Genomic DNA, 18,522 nt, shown 5'->3' on the forward strand with positions numbered 1-18,522 from the left:
GGAATTCGGTCGAAGAGAATTAGCATTTCAACTCAATTGTTGAAATAAGAGCCAACTCAATTGTCGGCTTGCTTTTGTCTTTGAATCGTGCGATCTTTTGTTAATACCACACCACATGTATGTCTTTATAACTGCTCTATCTCTACTGGCCTACAATTGCTGTCAGTTTCGCACTCTGATTTCACTTCTCATTAGTCATTTGTGAAAGATTGTTCATTACGTATCTCAAGTCTTGTAAATTACTGGTAATTTTTGCTTGAAATAATGGGAAAGAAGATGACTACAACAGAAGTCTTCTTCTAGATAAGTGAGGGAGCTCCTATCCCACTCAATGGTGAGGTTTGTAATCGCGAAATGATGAGCTAGACTTGAATTGTCTGTTCTGTTGTTATTAACATCACCTATATGTTCATTTTTTCAGATTTTGAGGCTTCTCGAAATAGTTTAGGCCACAAGAGCATGGGATGTTGTACACTCCAGCATGTTTGAAGACAGCATTAATGTATTCTGGTGATCTTAAAACATGGCAGACAGTCTTTACAGGTTTGAATGCAACACTGTTGTTGAAAGGCCTATGAAGGCTTGAGTTCTTTTTTGCTACTGTACCTGCATAAGGAATAACTATGGAAGATCTGTACTGAGTGGTGGTAAGTTGTTGTTGTGGGGGATTGCTATGAAGAATCCTGTTAATTAAATTCCTTGGATAGCCATTGTTTATTAATGTCTCTGATATTTGAGTAAATTCATCATAGAAAAATTTTTCTTCTGAGATGATGATGTTAGTGGCTCTATTTTTGAGAATATGTATTATGCTGAGCTTCTGGGAAATATGGTGAGTTGATTTGAAATGAAGGTAGCATCCAGTGTGTGTTGGTTTGCGGTCGACTGTTAGTTTGATTTGTCCACTTGCTAGTTTCTTGATTAGGGCATCCAGAAATGGTAGTTGATTATCTTTTTCCAGTTCCAAAGTGAATTGGATTTTTTGATGGAAAGCATTAATTTTTGTTAAAAAGTTTGTTTTTAACAAAAATTGAAGACATCATCTACATACCTCCAACGATACTAAAGGTCTTGGGTCTAATTTTGAAAGAACATCTGTTTCTAGCTTTTCCATGAACAGATCTGCACAGGGAGGTGAGAGGGGACTACCCATAGCTAAGTCATTTAGTTGTTAATATATATCGTGTCATTCCATTTAAAATAATTAGATTTAAGGCAATGACAAAAAAGGTGAGCCGTATCTTCCAGAAAGAGATTGTACAGAATAATGATGGCTTCTTCTACTGGGATGTTGGTGAATAAACACACCACGTCCAAGCTAGCAAGAATGTCTGTCTTTAAGATCGGGATGCTTTTTAGCTTTTCAATAAAGTGCTTTGTATTCTTAATGCAAGTGTCTGATTTTTTGATATGTCCTTTTAGGGGGCTGGAGAGGTGTTTGGACAATACATATGTAGGAGAATTTCTTCCATCAACAATCGGGCGTAGCGGAACACCACTTCTGTGTACTTTTGGGCCACCATACAATTGTGGCATCAATAGGTGTAATGCCTTCAGATTCCGTTGTAAATCTGTGGACCAACTAGTCATGTTCCATAATAGGTTATTAGTTTCCTTGTGGTTTTTCCATGTTGGGTCCGACTCTAATTTGTGATATGTTGATGAATCTGATAGTAACTCTGCAATCTTGGCAATGTAGTCCCTCGTGTTTAAAATGACCATGGCATTACCTTTACTGCTTTTAAGATTGTTATTTGTTTGTCCTTTTCAAGTTTGAGAGAGCTCTTTTTTCTCAAGGTGTTATGTTTAGGTTCGGAGGTCTTGAAGTTGAAAGGATAATAGCACTTTTTAATCTCAGATCATTTGCTGTTGTTTCAGGAAAGGATGAGTGTGCTTTCTCTATATTACTGATGATATCAATCTTAGGAATATGATCTAGGGTGATGGGAAAATTAAATCTTTTCTTAAGTATGTCGGTTTCTGGTCATATCAGTATATGGTCTGAAAGGTTAAAAATTACTTTTTCATCAGGGAGGTTCGGTCAGGAGTTGTAACAATTTTCATATAGCGAATTGAATTTTTTTTTACTAACTAGAAAAGCCTTGTTGAAACTGTTGTATATTATCTTGTCTAGAATTGTCCATAAGTTGCTCTCTATGTTATTAGAAATAACTTCAAAAAGTTGCAAGTAAGATAGGTTTATTCTGTTAAGTTCAAATCTGACGTGTTATATTCTTTCATGTAGTAGAGCAAGGGATTCCTTTATATATGTATATATATATTCGTTTCATTTTTCTTGAGTGGAATCGTTCTTTAAATTGGTGATAAAGGTGATAAAAACAAAGGCACTCCCCCGGTGGTACGTGAACAACAAACACAAAGATATCCTCTTCAGAGATAAAATTTTCACCACTGAAGAGTCGTTTAAGCACCAAATAATCAGGTACAGCCTTGGATGGTTGCACAGCACACGTGACATAGCACCTAGGATTCAGAAAAGTCATCACCCCTACATCAGTGAGCGTCTGGTGGTGGGGTGGCGAATTGGGGGTTATCCAAGTTGCATTTCTGTGATAAATGGGTCAAAACCTCTGCCAAAAGTATATCAAGACTATGCTGGAGCCTGTGCTATGACTCCTGACACATTTGCCTCTAACAGTGGTTAGAGGCAAATGTGCACGATCCCATATCACTATCTGACTGGCCGCCTGGAAGTCCCGATTTGAATCCGAAAATGGTTGGAGCTTGAGAGCAGCCTGTGAGAAATGACAACACAGCATCCAGCATGATCAGTGTTTCCACTGGATGTTGTGTGTGCTCCCATTGATATGTGACCTCACAGACTTCAGGCATGCATGAAGACAACGATGGACATTTTGAGCATCAGGTACTGCTATATGCATGTCACACACAGTTTATATGTCTGAGAGCTGTAAATGATTTACTGATAGATTAAAGGTTTATATGTTATTCAAGTTGTAACAGCATTTATGGCTAAACTAGGTATATATCATTCTATATCTCTTTCTCTCCCTCGCCCCCATCACTTTTAGATTTTCACTATCAGAAAGAGAAAATCATATGTGCATGTTTAAGTGCTGATTAAATTCATTGCAGATTTCATAGAAAAGTACAGCACACAGACTTAGTTGAACATTTCCAATATTTTGCCTGTTACATATCATCTAGGGTAAAATAAGTCCTGCAACCTGCATGCAAATAACATAAAGTGTAAATATTTAGACTCAGAAGCAAAAGTCTCGAGTAGGGCATCCTCAATGACCAGTAGTCAATGCATTCCACCCAAAGAATCAAATAAAGAGAAAATCAGCACATTTCTGCAGTAAGACATAAGACTTAATGGAACCTGCAGCTGAACCTAACCAAAATGAATATGGAAGTATTTAAGATACGAGAGAGAAATTTAAGGCTTTCCATCCAACACCCATGGTTACTACTGACACAGAGAATGCCCTCAGACTCTAAAACTAGTCAAGTTGATTTCCTGTCTGTATATGCTATGTTCTTGTAATTATGTCTATCAGAGAAAGAGAGATGAAAAATTCATATCATTAACATAACTTAATTTGTCTCTATTGTCCTTCATTTTGATTTAAAAATCTACAGCATGAGAAGAAAAATACTTCAAAAACTAAATGCTTACATAAAATGGCAAACCAGCTTGACCCATAATGTACTGATGATGGCTCAACATAGGAACACCTGGAGGTATATTAGGCACTGCTTTACCGGCTAGGAGGAAAAATAAAGAGGGGGGAGGAGAGAAAAAAATATTGTAATGTCTCAAATAAAGTAGCTCCAAAAACAGAAATGACTTAAATTTAAAAAAAAGTATACTAACTATTGTATTATATCTAAAACAAGATTGCAAATATCAACTAAGTACTTCTCATAAAACTAACTTGGCTGTTGCATTTCTCAGTTCATATTTCTACTTTAAAAAAGAACAGAAGCATAACCTTTCACCATAACAACAATATTCACTTTTTAACATTTCACCCAAAAACCCACCAGATACATTCAAAGCTAGTTAAAAGATAATTTCATTGCTTTTAGGAATAAAAAAAAAAATATCACTTTCAGCACAAGGGCTTAGGACTGGTATTATTAATGTAATTAGATTAAACTTTTATGCTACAAAAGTCAGAAAAATATTCTATAAAAGAAAATAAGTGTGATGCTGCATAGCAAATGGTAAATGTTTTGCAAAAGCTAAAAATACAAAAAAAAAAAAAAAAAATTTATAAACAGGATTTTATAATGTTTAATCAGATTTCATAAACCTGTTTTCATTAAACCATCTGAGCATGACATACAGGCATTATTAATTTTTTTTTTTAAAGTTTCAGTTTCGACACCATGAAAACTGTGCAGCATTTATTTACTTTCAGTAAACACTCCAATATAAATACCAGGATTTATCTGCATTACTTGGGTTGCAATATGCTTTGCTCTTGTGTTAATATTATTTCATCAAATAACATAAAATTGTCAATATCACAGCGTAACTATTTAATGATCAGTATATGTGGGATTCTGTAAGCAATATTAATATAGTGACAGATTTTATATCACCATGCTATTTTGGGAATTATGCAAGTCTACTCAAGTTTTTTTTTTTTTTACTTTATTATTCATTATTGCTGTGTGGGTTCCCATTAATGTTTTTAACCAACAAGCTTAGTTTTTTTTTTTTTACAATGAAATGAAATATTGGGTAAACTTACTATTTGAGATCTAAGTAAACCTGTACACTTTTCTTTTCCTTCTAAGAATATGCATCAATCTAAACTGACTAAAAGACTGATAATCATTATTAGACCTCTAGGGAATCAAGGACTCACTGAATGAGATTACACATTACCCAAACCAGCTGTCATACCTACTCAAACTCATTCACACTAGATGTGCTCACTAGTTACACAAGCAAACTGTTTCACTCACTCACGATTCCATGAGATAAAAATCTAGCTATTATACATTAAAATATCCACATATATGTTAGCCTGTTTATTACCGTAGAATTTTAATAGTCATATAATGGTCCTATGGTATCAGTTACTGAATGAAGAAAATGTCTGCAATGCATGGGAATCATTGAAAAAGTGCCTAAATGGATGTACGAATAATGGCATCTGACTGTATCCCTAGTGTTTGAAGAATAAATAGGTTGGGAGTGAAATGGATGTGCAACCTTATTAAGCAAGAGATCCCACAAGAAAAATCTGATGTGGAAAGAATATCGTGAGAACAAGAGAGGAATTATGAAATATATATAGCTCAGGCCAGAAAAGCAACGAATATTGTGCGGAAAGCTAAATCAGAGTATGAAATGAAATTGGCCATGCATGCTGAAATGTGAAAGAATAACTTTATTGAATGCAGATAGTACTCGAATGTCAGAAGCTAACGAGATTCAGTTAATGGGTGTTCACTTTGCCAAGATATATCAAATAGGTGTATGTAACATGGTGCACAATGCTACTAACATTGGATGTAGAGTTACAGATTCATGAAAATGAGGTTGAAAAGCTGTTGCATAACCTGGATAACACTTTGTCAATAGGGACATATAGAATATAAGCCCGTTTGCTAAAGGAATGTTCAGCTGATTTGGCTAGGCCAAAGAAATAGGCTTTTCACATGTTTGTGTAACTTTAGTCTCAGCTCAGGAATGATACTACAGAAATGTATAATAGTTCCATTGTACAAGGGCGGTGCAAAAACTGATGCGTAACTACCAACCTATCAGTATGTTGAAAGTTTATTTTTCACTTGGTTAGAGTATAATAAAATTAGTTTAATCCTTTATCCAAGTGTGAGCAAACAAAGTTTGCGCCTGAAAGTATCTTCAGGACTGGGGTAAGGTGGTACAACACTAGAGCAACTCGTTGCAAAGGTGGAGCAAGCTACCAACACTCCTATCTCAGTATCTCCCATAATACATCTCCTTTTGTATTATGGGAGATACTGAGATAGGAGTGTTGGTAACTTGCTCCACCTTTGCAACGAGTTGCCCTGGTGTTGTACCACCTTACCCCAGTCCTGAAGATACTTTCAGGCGCAAACTTTGTTTGCTCACACTTGGATAAAGGATTAAACTAATTTTATTATACAACCTATCAGTATCTTTGGTGTGATAGTGAAGATCTTAGAGAAGTTGGTAAGAATTCACATACACAGCTTGTTTGTGTAGACAAACAAGCTATACTCTCAAAGGAGCAGCATGGGTTTACTAAAAGAAGGTAATGTTTTAGGAATTTGCTCATATTTTATAACAATCTTACAGCCCAGTTGGATAAAGGGAATGGATACACTATGATAATGTTAGTTTTTCCAAGGCCTTTGATAGGAACCCACATGAAAGGCTGTTGCATAAACTGGAAAATATGGGATTGGAATATTAAACTCTTGACTTGGATCAGAGGATGGTTGACAGACAGATATCAAAAAGTGGTATACCTAAGGGTTCAGTCATTGGGCCATTATTGTTCAATCTATACATTAATGACATCAGGCAAGGTCTAACATCAGATGTGCAATTGTTTGCAGATGATGCGAAAATAGGCAGGGGAATCAGGGATGCCACTGATATTCAGCACTTATAAAATGATTCAAATAGGCTAGAAATTTGGGTAAACGAAAATGGCTGTCAATTTAATGCTAGTGAAAGTAAAGTTATACACTTTGACATGATGAGATTTCCAGCAGCATATTATATTATTGGAGTTATGCTACAAGAAACTGAGGAGGCAAGGATCTTGATGGACAAGAATTTGAAGTTCAAAGGCCACATAGCAAAAGTTACAAATACAACTCAGAGGATAATTGCCATGTTGAAGCAAACCTTGACATCCAAAGATAAGTAAGTCATTTTGCCTCTTTAGAAGGCTTTGATAAGACCACACCTGGATTATTGTGAGCAGATTTGGTTGCCTGGATTCCAAGGGAATAAAGAAGTTGTGGAAAGGACAAAGAAGAGTTACAAAAATTAAATCCGGATTATGGGATTTACATTATGAGGGCAGATTGCGAGTATGTGGATTATAGACTGGTCAACAGGAGAAAGAGGGGTGATATGATAGAGGTGTATAAACTTTTGAATGAGTGTTACAAGATAACATCTGATGAAATTTTTTGTTATATGGACGGAGGGGATAGAACACGGGGGCATCCATGGAAGTAAGTTCGTTCACAGTCAAGAAAGGGGTAAGAGCTAGGTTTTTCTCTGACAGTGGAATAGCTTGCCTTTAGGGGTAGTGAGTATATCTAGTGTAAATGAATTTAAGGGGAGGTGTGACCACTATTTTGGGTGATTTATAGTCTACCTCGATAAGTCCTTGACTCCCTGGAGGTATCAGATGATAATAATGTTTGGCTTCAAAGTAATTTTCGAGTGGACAAATATCGGAAAAAAGCATGCTGGACTTGTTTTAACATTTGAGTATTAAAATACAGTTGTCAATTTGAAACTATGACTGTCGGATTACATAACAGTGAACAATAGGTATCAAGATGTACAACATGCACCCAACTGCAATTTTTTAATCATGTCTTACAATATATGAATTATACTTATTTCAATGATGGTACAATTATGAATTACTATGCATAATATTTACTGACACAAATTATACTGAAGGTTGAAATTAGTTTAGGCAAAGAATCGGCCGATAAGTGTTTTAATCAGTTATGAAGGTTTTTTAAGCATCATTTAAAGGCAGAAAAGTTATTGACTGACTGTAGACATTACAAAAACTATACTGAAGTTGAAATGATAATGAAAAAACAAATTGTGCAAAAATTTGCTTCGAAAAGTTGCACATGTGCAGCCTATCAGCTAAATACTGATTAGGTGATGTGATCTAACACATATTTCAAACCCACAAAGTAGAATTGCATTCACCCTCATCTAACTACAGCTAATATGGATGGTAGTCCAGCATGTAAAGAGAGAAACAAGTCCCCAATCCAAGCCGTTATTTTAGTTCTCGGAAATCTTCCTTAATTTCACCGATGATATAATTTTTGGTGAAATCTAAATATTAAGAAACTTTTTAAATATTCATTTAAAAATGTGATATCGACTAATTTTCCATACCAAAACTATTTGTTAATATATTAAAAGCATCCATCCTAATTTTCTTTCAGAATACTTTATACAGTACTTGCACAAACAGTTGTACTATAGTTTTAATTTCCAACTTCACTGGAAAAACAGTGATCTCAAAGAAAAGTAAAATTTAAATGTTTGCTATTTTTAAACCAATGATATGGTATCTCAAGGAGATTAAACACAATCTAATTAAATTGTAACTACATTACTTTTACTGTTGAATGTTTTAAATTTGAAGGGAATAAACTATGTTTGAGAGGACAGAAAACAAAAATCCAGCTTGTTTTTAGTATTAAAACAAGGTTGTCTGATAGTAAAAGAATTCACAACCTCTTATTTAATAAAGCACATGAATTCTCAAAATACTTAAGAAACAGAATAGAAACATCTATGTGGTAAACCTTGAAATGGTTTGGATCACCCTATTTTCAAGACAAGTTATTTTAATCCTCGAATATTTATCCATAAAACTAGGTTTCATTTTACTAACTGTTATTTTTATATTTTTTTTTGCCTCGTAATAAAATATAAAATTAAATTTATTTCTTTTTAGCTCGGTATTTTGTTTTTGAAAGTTTCATATGAAAGATCACAACAAATCATCTACATGTGCAGGCTTTTCTAAAACCTCATGTTCACAGTTTAGTAAGTAGGGTGTAAAATATACACCAGTTCAAGAGGAATTTAGTGGTAGAAGACACTTCACAAATTACTGTTGGGACATGCTTTTATGTTCAAATTCTCAAAAAGAATACTAACTTTTAAATTTAAAAGCATGTAAAATTTTGAAATTTTCAGCTTATGGTATTCAGAGAAAAACTGACAATATATAGCTACATGTAAATGTTTTAGGATAATATGTAACATGAAAAGCAATAATTTCATGTGGAGTTGTCATAATTTCTGATATAGCTAGGCAGGAAAAAAAAAGTACTATTTTCATTTATGAATAACAACTACTGTATAAATTAAACATTCATGAGTTATATGTAGGTTAGTTTCTCTCAATAGCTCTCTCTTGCTGCATATGAAAATGATTCTAAATCAGTATAGAACATAAGACTGGTAAATTTAGTGTAGGGAACAAAAAACTGGATATACTAGAGTGGTGGAAAGTCAGTCATCATACTAGCCTATTTACACAAGGAATTTTGACCTTGCCACATTTTTGAAAATATCAATTTCTATTTAGAATTATAGTGAATAGTTACAATTACTGAATATACATATGCTTCAGGGACTCTGGTAAAGACAATGCATAAAATAAATTTTTATAATTTATCAAATGCACAGTGATGGTAATTCACTTATTTAGCAAACAAAAAAATTCCGACATAAAGAGTAACTACAGCACTGAAAGTAATCAAGAACACAAAACAAGAATCATATCCCAGAAAAAGTATTTTTCAATCACAGGATATATTTGTGAGTGACAGGAGGAGCAATATAATTTCACTGATAGTGAAATATGTTTGTTTCACACGGCAATCAAATCAGAAAGTATTATGCAATTCTTTCAATCATGACATACACATCAATCATGCATACCCAGAGAGAAACAGAACAATGTTTTACATTGCCAGTAAAATACCCATCTTGCAGTATATTCCAACAAGAAAAAAATGAAAACATATTTAATGAAATTTCCTTGCCTCAAAACATTCAACATATAAAACAGATATGATCAGAGAATGGTGATATGGAAATAATGACAAGGCTTTACATTTCAAAATTAAATGCAAGAAGTTTGCACTACTGATCTAGTCACTAACATTTTACTATAACCAGCAAATATTTTTGAAGACGTACTTAGGTATTACTATAAAGACTGGGTATTACCTTACCAAAAGATTCATATATTATAGATACAAAGTGCACATATGTAAAAATACAATTTCATGTCCTCTTATGCTGCTCTCTTAAAAATAATTTTAAAAAAATTATAAAAGAATCACAACAAAACGACCATTTAAAGAATGACCATTCTAAATTTAATTCTAGTTGCACACTCGACAAATTTTTTTGACCATTTTCCAGACAGTTCCCAAGTTATTCAAGCTCTTGCTTGGGCTAGTGGATTTTTAATGCCACAATTCAAGAAAATTGCAAAACTCGCAGTATTTTAGACAATACTATATAGTGCTATGGGACTATGAGATGGCAACAGCAGTCTACTGTACTCTTTCCTGGATGCCGTTGGATCATTAAAAGTCATGGGCCAGCTATCAGTGTTAGCCAAGGGTAGAAATGGACTGGCCACTGATCTTCAAAATATAAAGAGCTAAAACAGCCTTGACTACTCCCTTTTAGGGAATAAAAGGTGTCTGTGGATTTTTTTTTTTTTTTTAAAAGCAATTTAACCATTAAACTGCACTAGGTCAGTGACTATTGGCTGCTTCCCTTCTTTAAATGGGAATGGAGCAGCAGTATTCTTTTTTAAATTCATACATTTCCTTTTAATGTATACAATACTATTCCTTCTCATAGCATGGTTGGCTGGATCAGATTTGACATGGTAGATGAAGTGAATGTGACGTATCATTTGGGCAAGCAATGTAGATGCTTAAACTAAAATTTGTAGCATCAATCGGTATTTTTTTTTAGAATAAACATGGTTATTAATTTTTTTTCAGAATATTTATTATTATAATAAAAGTTTGATTTAGACAAAGACAATGAAAATAGGCAGGAACATTGAAAACATTAACTGCATCCTGAATGGAGAACCTACAGAATAAATAAAACACCTCGGCTATTTAGGCACACTTTTTAGTGAAAATGGCGAATTAAATTTGGAAATAGACAGTAGAATTAGCTAAGCTGGTATGGTAGGAAGTCACTGTAAACACTAAACAAGTTGTATACAAGACTGTTCACACCAATTTTAACTTATGGATCTGAGAGCTGAGTTAGAAATAATACACTTCAAGACTGGAGACTGCAGATATGAGTGCTAAGAAAGATTAGGAGACAGAACAGGTGGCAACAATAGCAGTATCACATTAAAAATGGGGATATTAGGAAAGAATATGAAATTGTTAGCATTCAGGAATGTGTGAGCAGAGTTAATCTCAGGTGGTATGATCACTTAAACAGAATGAGAGAGGAAAGATGAGCTAAACAAGACTTTGCCAGGATGGCAGGAAAAAGACCCAGAGGAAGACCAAGATGTAGGTGGATTGATACAATAAAAAGTGCCTCAGAAGACAGAAATATAACATCTGATAGTGTTGCAATGCAATGACAATATTGCAATGACAGATAACAGGCTAATCTGGAGGAAAATTGATGGGCCAAAAAAAAAAGTACTACATGTAATTTTTCATGTAGTACTATCACATAAGATTCTATACATCACCTGAGAGTATATGTCAGGAATTTGATGATGAAGTTTGATTTAAAACACGTATTCAAGTAGTTTTTTTTTTTTTTTTTTTTTACTTCATTGTATCTATATGTCATCAAAACGTATTGAGGAAAAATGTGTTTGGAATTCTAGTATCACAGTCTCAAAGTAAAAATACTGAAATACTGTTATTAAGATTTTGACAAGTATTGTGAGCTTTTTTTTTATTTATTTTTTTTTTATAGAATGAATGAATGCTTCAAACCAGCCTGCTCACTTAAATAATAATCACTACATACTAAACTCTTTCCAAGTTGTAGATACAAAAACAAACTGAGAATTAAAAAAAAAAAAAAAAAAGTGGAGATGTCAATAGCCAATATTCTCCTGCTCAGTGAATTTATATTAAAATTATATTGGTAACATTATTAAAATTACAATGCTATGCTGTGCTTACTGCTGTTTCTGTGTTCACTATTTTTTAACAGTCTACAAAGAGAAAACTTAAGAGGATATTTTATTCTTTTTTATATATCTTCATATTTTGTTATTTCCACTGGGTAATAATATGAAATGATAAGATGTTCTATTATCCCAGATGCTTGCTGCAGTAGATAAACACTATAGTGAACATTACTATAATCAAATAATGCATCATAATGAACTATGGAAAAGATGCAGCTTGAGTTCCGTAGAACAAATGCTATTTTAAGCTGACAATTGCAAACAGTGAAACCACTAACCTTTATAGCAGTGAACTGAACATAAACTGTTGAGAGTAATTCTGGGGGAAGTACTGCATAAAATTTATTTGGAATTTATATTAAATATAGAAAATAAAAGGAGAAATCTTGTAACTAAGAAAATGGCAGGAACAACAAAGTACAGAAGAAGACAACATGATTTTAGACAACATGAAAAAAAAAAAAGTACAGATGCAAACAAAATGTGAGAATAAAAAAGAAAAGAACTAGATAAGTGTGAAATTTTAAAAATGAAAATCCAGAAGTCATGTATTAAATTTTTAAAATCAACTAAATGTGTGTTGTCTGTATCATTAAAATCAGAAATAACCTGAAAACTTGGCAAGCTAATCAACTTTATGATTAGTTACCTCCAACTAAAGAATAAAGGAATGCAGGTGCTAGTCTGCATTAGTAAGCCTAATGTGTAAACAAGTCAGCTACCTAATCGAACTGTGACCTAATGTCCATCTCTAGGTCTCTGTCAAGTTATGAAGCTTGTTCACACTAGCTATGACAATGAAAACTTAATCCCATTAAGCTGACTAATATGTTGGTTTCTGGGAATGGGATCAGTCCCCCCCCCCCCCTACATTTACTAGGTTAAACCATATGCTTTAGCAAGCTCTCAGATCCCAAGGGTATAGCAAGTATCCTCTACTGTATTTATGGTAATTACTTTTGCAAGCATTGTTGGGCTGAGTAGATAGCACTGTTGAAGTGTGTGAATAATCTTTTTGACTCAAACGATGGCTACAAGTTGAAAACATTCTCTCTCTCTCTCTATGATACAGAAACAAAGTATGGCTGCTACATGAGATTTTTGGTAATACAGAGAACTGTACTAATCACTATGTGTGGTGTTGCTTTGACATCATGTGTGCTGTGATGCTTTCCTACAAGATGTTAACAAAGATTCTGTATAATCCAAATCTATACCACTGCTACTTTGATGCCGCACATATATTCTCTTCTATGTATACAAGTTTTCTGCTGCATGAAATTAGGAACTAAGAAAAGCTTAAATCAAAGAAGAAAACAATACAAGGATACAGAGTCAACTAACTAATCTCCATACACGTGTGTGTTGCTATTAGTCCTTGAATAAATAGCAAGAGTAAAAGGAGATGACAAGCAATGTGTTCACTTCTGCAGCACTACAGCATTAAATATAATGCTCAGTGATATATGTTCTGAGCTATGGAAAATCAAATAACCTTGCAATGAAATATGTAATTTCAAAACTATTACAGTAAGAAATAATGTGGAACTGGAGTACTGCCCAGACACAGAACTAATGTTCAACATATTTATCTTTCCTAAGTGGAATTCACATAACATTCTGCCAAACAGTCAAAGTGTATACAAAGTTACAGACCAATCACAATACTGATAATCTGAAAATGGAGTAAAAGGAAAATACAGGACAGGTATTCCCTACAAGTCAAGTTTGATAACAAACAAGTAATTGCAGAACACAGAGTTGATGTTTTAAATTTTGACTAATAAAAACAACCTTGCAGTACACCAGAGAGACTATATTATCACAGATTGATGGAGAGTACAACATAAATTTAAAAATAATCAGTAATACTATATACATTTACACCATATAAATATTACAGCACAGCTTGTAATATTTATATGGTGAAAAATATATTTTTCAGTTGGTTTGAAATAAACAGGTATTAAAATAATTCAAAACAATCATAAAACTGTTTTGCAAAAGTAGTTTCATGCTGCCATCACTCATCACAGCAAATGAATCTAGATGCATTTTTGGTCTATGCACGATTGGTTGCTTATTCACTGTTATTTGCGATGTATTTTATGGCTAAAATGTTTCGATTTAAATCAATGGCTAAGATGACTTACAAATTCAAAAGAGGTCCTAAATATCAAATTTCTTTAAATTCCATTTAGCCAAACCAGATTTAGCACTTTGCATGATTTCAAAATCTTGCCAATGTCTGATTTCAAAATTGAGATAGGAAATTTTTGTAGTGATTCCAAGTAGGAAATTCCAATATGATATCTGTCGAGAAGGGCAAAACAATTCACAATTTTTATAAAGTAAAATTATAAAGATGTCGTGCCAATTTCTTTCATGTATATCATAACAGATATTTTTGCATTAGCTCTAGAAATGGTGCCTTGCTATATTTAGGCATAATTAGCCAAAGTTCTTTATGTTTTATCACAGTGAAATGATTTCCACTATGTGATAATTTATTGTGTGGATCAATATGAGAACAGTAGCAGGAAAATAGTTATAATGAAAGGAATTACACAGAACAGGCATTGAAGTTAATGATTCCTTATAACCATTCAGAAAAAGGCTAAAAAATGTTCTGGATCAGGACTTGAGAATTCTATTAGAAATGGGCTTGTAAACATGGATACCAACTGAATTTTACTGAGCACCCTAAATATTCACAAGAAACAGACAGGATAACCTTTTCATTAATGACGAATTAATGCAAAAAAAAAAAAAAATTGGGTGCAAGAAAATGCTAACTTCAACAATAATCAAGAGGTCCCAAGCTTCTATCTAGTTTTTTCAGTCATGTTCCATTCAACAGAAATATTATCAGAAATGATTAAGATTTTGAGTGAAGATGTATAAGAGAAAGAAATGTGTTAAATGCTTTAAAGCATTACAAACAAGTGTTGAGCAATAAGAAAAAACGGTGACGCAACTGACACTGGACTCACTGCTGTCTACAGATTAGAAAAGGTATGTGAAACTTACTTTCAATAAAAGCTTAAGTCTGAAAAATGTAATTTTGTTATATTTTGGAACCATCCCTATTCTTCACATACTTTTACCTCTGTTAGTGATGGTTCTGTTAATGCAATTTTTCAGAAACATGTAGTATCTATTGTTTCGTAAGGCGTGACTGTAATTTCTCCAATACTAAGGGATTTTTTTTAATTCCGGAAAGTAATTGATCTCTATTTATAAATAAGCGGTTAAATGAAAGCCATAGGAAAATGTTTACAAAGGAAATTTCTATTTATAAAACAACAAAATCAGATATTTTTATATTTCAGAGATACTCTTAGAATTTCCAAAGATTTCCACAGCAATAGCACAATAAATGCAAGCTACTACACTCTCTGTCCAAAAAAGAAACCAAACTTTTCGAAAATAGAAGAAACCAGTGGCGTCACCTGTTGCATCTTTTCGTTGTTGAAAGTGGCAACGTTCATTAGTGTTGTGTCAACTGTTTATGACATTTATTTCATTAGAAGCAGAGTTATAGTGCCAAGAGTGACAGTGTGTTTTGATGAACAGATGGAAAATGAGCTTCAAACAGAGAGCTGCGATTGACTTTTGTGTTAAACTTGGTAAAAGTTTTACCGAAATGCATCAAATGCTTCAAAAAGCATACGGTGATGAATGCTTATCCCATACTCATGTTTACGAGTGGTTTAAGCGATTTCAAAGTGGTTGTGAGAGATGCTCGAGGATGATGAAAAGCCGGGCCATCCAAAAACTGGACTGAGCGAAGTTAACATCCAAAAAGTGCGTGATTTCATCAAAGAAAACCCAAAATCATCCATGAGATTGATTGAAGATGAATTGGGGATTCCAAAATCAACTGTGCACATTTTGACCGAGAGTTTGGGCCTTTGTAAATTGAATTCGTGATTTGTTCCACACAAGTTGACCGATGACCAAAAAATGTATTGAATTGAACACTGGAAGGACCTCATTAAAATCGCTTGTAAGGAGTCAAACTTCCTTGAAACGATCCTTACTGGTGACGAAACATGGTGTTTTTTGAGTATGAGCCCAAAACGAAGCAGCAGAATGCTGAGTGGAGACCACCAGAAGAGGGACATACGAAAAAAAGTCACTTGGAGAAATCAAAAATAAAGACAATGCCGATTTGTTTTTACAATTCCAAGGGCATTATCCACAAAAAATTCGTTCCACCTGGCCAAACGGTCAATGGTAAGTGTTATCTCGAAGTTTTGAAGCGACTGATAGCGAGAATTCGTCATGTACAGCATGAATATCGTGCTGCAGGCAGCTGGTCACTTTTGCACGATAATGTGCCATCTCATCATTCGAACATTGTGAGACAGTGTTTGAGCAATAACCAAGTCTGTGTGTTGGATCACTCACTGTATTCACCTGATTTAGCACACTGCGACTTTTTTCTCTTCCCCTGACTTCATTTGCTGATGAAAGGAAAGTGATACGACACCATTGAAAACGTTCAAGCGGTAGTAACCATGACCCTCAACAGTATCCCAAAAAACCAATATAAAAAACTCATTTAACGAATTAATTGACCGCGCCAAACACTGTATTGAAGCTGGGGAGAGTATATTGATTGAAATAAATGATTTGAATAATTATAATTGGCCCGTGTTTATTTTCTATCAAAGGTTCGGTTTCTTTTTGGACAAAAGGTGTATAATGACTAATACGATAATAAATACTTGCAGTTATTAACACTAATGGCACATGGCACCATTGGTATCAAGGTGAAGGCCAGTGCTTTGAACTGGACTGTGTTAACATCATCTGTTCTCAGTGATGAGAGGGGTATGTATTGTTGGCTACTAGTGAACAAACGGAACTATAATGTTTTAATTGACTAGTAGTTGAGCAAAACAGTTTTGTTTATTAAATAACAAAGCAGGCAGATGCAAATAATGTTCATTATAATTTATTATGAAACAAAAAAAAAAAGAGCAGTTTTCAGTATGTTATTTGTTAAGAATGCAAACCTATATATTTTGACATCTCTGTGCTATGTGAAAAATTAAGCAGTCAGCATGCAAGCCAAAGAATGCATGAAATTGATCGTTATTACTGTTACCTTTAAATGCAATTTATGATATACTTCCTTCAGAATGGTTCTAGTTATCCAAACCCTTCACTATTTATTATTTCAAAAGAAACAAACAATGCATAATTATTTCTATAACATTCCAAAAATTTCATTTTTTCATTACTATTGTTGCTTTTATTTAATTAATTTCTCTTACTCAACCAAGACTCATTTTGAACTATCACTCTTTAATGCCCTAACTCTTGTGTCTCCAATGATACTTTTTTTTTTTTTTGAAATTCAAAGTTATACATTTTAATGACTATCAGTCATCTCATCTCCATCCACTTTTGTCTGTTGCCTATGAAATGGTCAACTGCAATTCCCTTTCACTTTTTTAAAAGGTAAAATCATAACATTACTATTTTATGACAAAGATATGCTATAGCAAAAAAATGACATAAAAAAGTAATGTTATGAATTTGTCCTAACGAAAACAGAAGTTAACCTCTCTCTCTTTCTTTCTTTTTTAGCCATGTGTAAATATATATTATTTGAATATGTTCTATAAATTAGACAAAGTATAATTCATACTTATTTAAATAGGACCATTTGTAAGTTCAGATGACACTGCCAAAGACACATAACCAATAACAAAAGTAGATAATACATGCAATTAAACCTTGACAACAATAAGATAAAGAGAAAATAAGATATTAAAAAATTCCTACTATAGCAATTAATTATTATAAATTTAGAATTACTTTATTTGCATATTATCTTGCCTTCATTAAATAAATTGACATCAAAATGAACAATGTGCTTCATGACTAACATCTAGGCCACATTGTTCAGTTGATTTTCATTCTCTAAAAAAGTTTTTATTAATACTTATTAAAAGTAAACACTTAATAATCAAAAATTCCCCTATGTTGGCTTGCATTTATAATGTTCCTGCAATATTCCCCCACCCCTCAATTCTAAGTAAATATATAATGCTGAATTACCATTCTCTTCCTGATCTTCATTTTCCATTTGAGGACTTTTGTTCAAAATCTACAAGACTGTATTACTCTCTTTATCTCCCTTTCTTTCTCTCTGAGTATCTGATAGGTGAATTTAATGCTGCCATTCTGTAGCAGCATTTATTTTTGTCTGCTGAATTTTGTACATTTAACCAAGGCAAAACAATAACATTAATAGAAAGGGAGAAACACTCTTTAATCTTATATAATGTAAAACTGGAATAAGATATCATACATCCAAACTTCATAAGCAAAATCATCACATCCAAAACAATTAGTTATCCACTCAGACCCTTCAAATAGAAAACAGCTTTAAACTACACACTGTGATTTCATATGTGACCATTATTCCCAAAGTCAGCCGTCATCTAGACTGAACTGCTGAGAAAAAAAAATTCAATCTTTGTGAACAACAGTCAACCAAATGTTATTCTTAATTTTTTGGCAGGATGCTGGTTTTAAGATAAAGGCTAAAAGTAGC

The 18,522-nt window shown here is 33.4% G+C and overlaps 1 protein-coding gene across 5 annotated transcripts in view; it reads right to left on the reverse strand.

The window, feature by feature from the left end:
• lig (ubiquitin-associated protein-like lingerer) overlaps window positions 1-18,522 on the reverse strand; it is a 465,599-nt gene that overhangs the window by 130,969 nt on the left and 316,108 nt on the right. For all 5 annotated transcript variants that reach the window (XM_090403755.1, XM_090403757.1, XM_090403754.1 and 2 more), the window contains one exon: window positions 3,665-3,753. In XM_090403755.1, the coding sequence (XP_090259881.1) occupies window positions 3,665-3,753 (89 nt within the window). The remainder of the gene's footprint in view (window positions 1-3,664; window positions 3,754-18,522) is intronic.

This window comes from Typopeltis vanoorti, chromosome 14, assembly GCF_054136105.1.
Source record: "Typopeltis vanoorti isolate ZY-2024b chromosome 14, IOZ_Tvanoo_1.0, whole genome shotgun sequence".
NCBI lineage: Eukaryota > Metazoa > Arthropoda > Arachnida > Uropygi > Thelyphonidae > Typopeltis > Typopeltis vanoorti.